At 39.0% G+C, this 6,070-nt stretch overlaps 1 protein-coding gene across 1 annotated transcript; it reads left to right on the forward strand.

Annotated features, from left to right (window-relative positions):
• Positions 1 to 360: 360 nt before the first annotated feature.
• On the forward strand, positions 361 to 4,039 carry LOC308093585 (uncharacterized protein; the record flags this gene model as incomplete). Its single annotated transcript, XM_080439917.1, has 5 exons — positions 361 to 542; positions 2,591 to 2,680; positions 3,306 to 3,536; positions 3,640 to 3,773; positions 3,932 to 4,039. The coding sequence occupies exons 1-5, from the start codon at positions 407 to 409 to the stop codon at positions 4,037 to 4,039; spliced, it is 699 nt and encodes a 232-aa protein (XP_080296043.1). The 5' UTR covers positions 361 to 406.
• Positions 4,040 to 6,070: the final 2,031 nt, after the last annotated feature.

The following is a 6,070-nucleotide window of genomic DNA, read 5'->3' on the forward strand; positions in this document are numbered from 1 at the left end:
ATAATACGGTATGTGCAAGAACATATTTGTTTTTGAGTATCTACCAATGTAGATAGCGTAGCGTACATATATCCTTTTACACGATACACTGCTTCTGAGAATTCTTTACACAGGTTGCCGTTCTTTAGGACGTGGCGAGTATACCCACTTCTCCATAGACACCGCTACACCACTGCTGTCACTCTCTGCTGTGTCATCATTTCACAACAGCTATGCAAATGCATTTTTTACTAATGTATTTAGCAACAAAGCATTTTCTAACATGAGGGCAGAACATACCAAAATAAAAGAGGAAGGGCGACGCAGAACTAAAAGAAAGACAACATTTCTCGTCTGTTCAGTGTGTTGTGAGGAGGTGGACCAGGGTCAACTACGTGGAAGATGACTTAAAGTCACAAATGTAGAAATGGCTGTGGCTGAACATTCTGACGATGACTATGAAAACATTGAGCTCCAAGAGCAGGAAGATGACCATGACAATATCTACGCGAATATTGAGACCAAGACTACGCCTGCAGCCCAGGAGAAAGATTCACAGTCTGGTAAGAGATGTTACTGAAACCATATAGAACTTTAGATGTGACATTATGTCATTATCTCATATTACCTGCTTATTGTTTAGAATTCATATGTGTCTGTATAATGCAAACAAACATGATCTAATATACGCTTCAGCCACATTCTGAGCAAAAGGGCTCAGGTGCTCAACAGTGACTGATGTTTCGACAACCGTCTTCTTCAGAGTCAAGCTTGACACTGAGGAACGTGAGTGACCCCTGTAATGCAATAAAACCTGCAGACTTAATGAGTGCTCCAGTACTCTATTTGGGTAGTCTTTTTTTAAGTGCCCATGTAACTCTTTTTTCATGTTTACTAAAACTACCAATGAGACCAGGGGAGGCTGTACGTTACTTTACACATGTTGATATAGATGGGTTTCCCGTTGGTAAACATGAGAGGATGATGCGCGCGCAGTGGAGGGAAGAGCCTGTAGAGGGCGCTATTACCCGCAGCAGCTCTGGCCATTGCACATTGATAAAATAAATGGTCTTCACCGGGTTTAATGAAAGTAGATTAAATGATGCAGTTTGTAATATCTTCTTTACTCAATAAAAATGATTTGTCGGAAGTTGGATCTGTCTGTATATAATAGCAGCATTATGCCTATTATGCCTATAATAGCAGCATTATGCCTATCTAAATCCCGAAAATAACAATAGAGTGAATGGCACTTCCGGGTCGTTCTACCTCCCGCATGCGCAGATCGCACACTCTGCTCTGTGATGACGTCGCGCGGAAACCCATCTATTGAGTAGCCTACTGTAAACCAGCTGTTGCTGTGAGACAGGTCCAGGTGTGTCTGTGATTTTGTGAAAACCACACATCATTATTGCAATATAGGCCTATAGTACAACTATACAAAAAGTTATGATTTTATTTCTATTTTATGTACTAAATCACTTTATGCACATTCATTTCCCAATGCATTGACAAATTATATTGCCTAAAACATTGTTAATTAACCCCTTTATGATGTCTCTATGGGAAAATGTCTTAATTAAACATTTCAGCGTGTCACATTGCGACACGCTGTGAGCTTGTAGATGGGCTATTTTCACTATTTTGGAAAATGTGTGAAAAGTATGAATGAAGACTTTAGTGGTTAACTTTTTATTTGGCATTGGTAAATACAACTAAACATTTACATATAAAAGTGATAACGTGTGTTAGAGAGCCTATTCTGCATGGATATGAATACGGGTGTGGCTCTCACATTGATCTGTGAGCTGAGCACAGATGTTAGGTTGTTGTTTGGTGTTAACATTAAGAAGCTAAAGTTACTGTTTTAAGATCAAGAAAGCTAAAGCAGAGCTCAAAGTCATAATTAGTATAAACACAACCTTACCAAACAACCACCTATCTGAGAAGTTCAGCATAATATTAGCACATGACTATTCACCACATTTGCATTAGTTAAACAACACATATATTGTTTGTTGTTTTTAATTAATTTAGAGTAGCTAATAATTTCCCCCCCAAAAAAATTATACCAATTAATTCCTCCCACTGATTACTGGCTCACCAGCCATGGAGGAGCCCCCACTGAGAGAACATACAGTAGTGCCTCTACCCATTCTGTAGGAGCCCAGTGCACCATGGTGGACTCAACCCTTAAGACATACAGTTGATACATACAGTACTTTACCCCTGATCCCCCGGAGCGTAGTATAAACATAATATAATTTCATCAACAAATATAATAGGCTATATTAATATCACTTTTTTTTTGCTATCTTACAATTTCGCCTTTTTTTGTGTGCAATTTTCAGCTTGGAGATCTTGTCTTACTGGGATTATAAATACATTATTGGGGATTCTTTATTAATTCTATGGATTGTAACGGTTTTCTTGTTTTTGAATATTTGTAAACTGATCTCACTCCCTCCTTTTCCCTGTGTGTGTGTGTGTGTGTGTGTGTGTGTGTGTGTGTGTGTGTGTGTGTGCGTGTGCGTGTGCGTGTGCGTGTGCGTGTGCGTGTGCGTGTGCGTGTGTGTGTGTGTGTGTGTGTGTGTGTGTGTGTGTCCTCCAGGCACAAGACGGTACAGGTGTGTTGCGATCAGTTTTGGATGGCTTTGTGGTGTTCTAGTTCTCCTCAACATTGCAGTACCACTCTATCTCTGTAAGTCAACTTTTATAACAATGTATAATTATTGAATGAAGTTGAATACAGTGGTCCTCATGCCTTAGTTGAAATAGCTTCTCTTCACCACTTGAACAGGATGTTTTACCACTGGTGAACTCATTAAACTGTGTTAGAGTGTATTCAACTCTCATGGTCACATAGTGTTGGTGAGAGGAGGGGTGTGGCCAGAGATACAGTGCTGAACCCCAAGTGTATTTCCAACAATATTGATATCAATGTATTAATATGAAGGACACACAGATTATTACAACATCTAAATTAAGATATACTTTATTGTATCCCCATGAGTAAATTCAGCCTCTGAATTTGACCCACCCTAACTATTGGGAGCAGTGGTCAGCCACTGAGCAGAACCCAGGGACCAGCTCCAGCTCTAAGGCCAGTGCCTTGCTTTAAGGGCACTGAAAGGAGTCTGTATTACATGCATGTGTTTTGGTGTGGAAGGAAACACAAGTGAACACTAGGAGAACATACAAACTCCACATAGAAAGACCCCAGTCTGTTTTGAGCATGTGTTTTGTAAATACATATGCTAGCTTGCTTGCTATGTCATTTTGTAGGCGTTTGTTTTAAATCCCCCAATTTGAAAATGTCCTCACAGATCAGTCCAACATGGTGGAGAGAGACCAATGGAACAACAACCTGACTGAAGAGCGAGACAAATTACAGACCAGTTTTGACCAGTTGATGACTAGATATAACCACCTGACTGAACAAAAAGATCAGCTACAGACCAGTTCTGACCTGTTGCAGAACAGACATAGCCAACTGACTAAACAGAAAGATCAGCTACAGACCCGTTTTGACCAGCTCTGTAGCAGACAGAGCTGTGGTGAGTGAGACATCACAATTTCTTCATCGTTATATCATGTTGTTCATAATATCATTCATTTGAGAGAGAACAAAAAGTGGCTAACTTTATTTGTTGCTGTTAGAATCAACTGGATGGCAGAAATTTGACAGAGGTTGTTATTACATCTCCTCTGAGAGGAAAAACTGGACGGAGAGCAGACAGTGGTGTACAGACAGACAATCAGACCTGATTGTCATAAACAGCAAAGAAAAACAGGTGTGTGTGCTTGTATTACTATACTTATGAGGGCCAAATGTTCCACAAGTATAGTAGAATGTGAGAAATAGACATTTCCATTTCCCTGTTCCTCACAAGAGAGTGCGTGCATGTGTTGTACAGTGTGTACATCAGTAACCAGCAGCTTTTCTGTCCAGGACTTTGTTGAACGTGTAAACAAGAGAGTGTGGCTGGGTGTGACTGACAGAGACAGAGAAGGATCATTTCAGTGGGTAGATGGAACACCACTGACCACACCAGTGTAAGACTTATCATCTCCATTCTACTAAACGGTTTCAATCATAAAATAAAAAAACCTACCGCACGGTCACTAATCTACTTCCCAATGAAGTTACTTTGCATCTAATATCTATCCTCTAGAATATCAATAAGGTCATGATTAAAAAACAAAAGATTGAGAGTGAAAAACCATCCGTAAAGGTATTATAATGAATTAAACATTCCTCCCCAGGTACTGGTACCCTAATGAGCCAGAAAACAATGAGATTCCTAATGCAGAAGAAGACTGTGTTGAGTTTTATGATGGGAGTCAACCTGGGGCTCCTTCAAGAGGATGGAATGATTTTAAGTGTTCTAACAATAACCACTGGATCTGTGAAAGAGTTCTCTGCTGAAATAATCATTTTCAGAATGTATTACTTAGCTGGTGTGTTGGTACAGCTACATGATGGCTGTGTTTGCATGTAGTAGTTTGTGTGTTTACTTTGGTTTGTCTGCTTTGCAGTTCTATACCCAATATGCACTGTAGACATTACATTACAATTTGTATTCATATTTTCATTATTTAGATAAAGGGGAGCATATAGAATATGAATAACATTAATCTAACATATCCGTTCCATTTATATGTTTCATATAAATTCATGAAGTGGCTTGTATTCTGAAAATAGTGGCATCTCACCATATCACCATGTTGTACTTATAAGGCTTTACAAAACGTTATACATGTTTTTGATGATGCGTAACAACATATAACCACTTAAGCCCTATTTTATACATTGTTATACGACAGTGTCATTTGAAAATAATAGAAATGGCATTATATATTTTTGCTATTTGACAAAATGTCTTAACATTGTGTTGTAACATTTTTCTCCAGGTCGAAAGTGATTAAACAAAGAATGAAAAATCCTCCGTATAGGTGCATCTTATTCTTTGTTAGGTTGCTTTTGCTGTTGTTTTCATTACACATAATACTGTGGTGTCTTTGGAAACGTGAATGCTGAGAAAAGTAAATATAAATATAGCTGCAAGCAGCAATAATACGGGGCCAGTGAATGCAGAAAGAAAAAAGAAAGAAGCAATGATAAGTAATATGCGCAATAAGCCATAGAAACATAGAAGACTGAACTTGAGAGAAAGAAGACCATGCAATTAACAAATGAGCATTTTAAACCCTCACTAACCCTAACCTGGGATGGAGGAGTTTCATCAATGGCCTATGTTCCTCAGGGAATTTAAAGGCCTAAGTAAGTAAGTAAGTACTAACCCTAACCTCAGTAAAACAACGCCTAAGTCTATCCTCAAGAAACACTATGTGTAAACCCAAGAATGCCAAATCATGATCACCTCAATACATTGCCAGGGAGAGGGATCGTACCAGCGACCCACGGACTCACAGGCTGCCTCTCTTCTCATTGAGCTAGATATATGGCCTCCCTGACAGTGTCTGACATCTATAATTATTTCCGTCCATCATGAACCAAGCCTCTGTGTCCCGAACTACTCTAGATAACTGGTTCACAAACCATTTAGCAATAAAGATTTTTTTTGTCTCCTCAGAACGAACTAGTGAAAGTAGCCGATCTACAAGCTGTTGTTTGATTGTAGATCGGCTATTTTCACAATGAAGTATGTCATACATTGAAAAAACATAGTACCCTCTCAAATAATTATTTCAGGTTATCTTTAACAATTGCACGTGTATTAATTGACACAATCATGATGTGTGCAATGCAACTTTAATGAAGTCTGCATCAAGTGAGGCTTGAACTGGCGACCCTCAGATTGTGAGGCACACGTTTAAGCGAGAAGTCATTGGACCAACAAACAAAAAAATTGAAAAAGAGAGACAACACAGATGATACAGTTTCACGCAAATAGCTGGAAAATCCTGGGTTTAAGTGTTTTTTAAACTGCTCAAAATTGCAGACAATCTAAGGGCGGAGCTTACTGGTCAACGTGATACATGTGTTCCTCATGAGTCAAGGCACATGTGTAAGCAGGTTTAATGGCTGTCGGCCAAACGAGGCATGACTTTTGCCTGTTTAAAGTTT

The sequence above is a fragment of the Gymnoscopelus braueri genome (genome assembly GCF_963280865.1).
Source record: "Gymnoscopelus braueri genome assembly, chromosome: 10".
NCBI lineage: Eukaryota > Metazoa > Chordata > Actinopteri > Myctophiformes > Myctophidae > Gymnoscopelus > Gymnoscopelus braueri.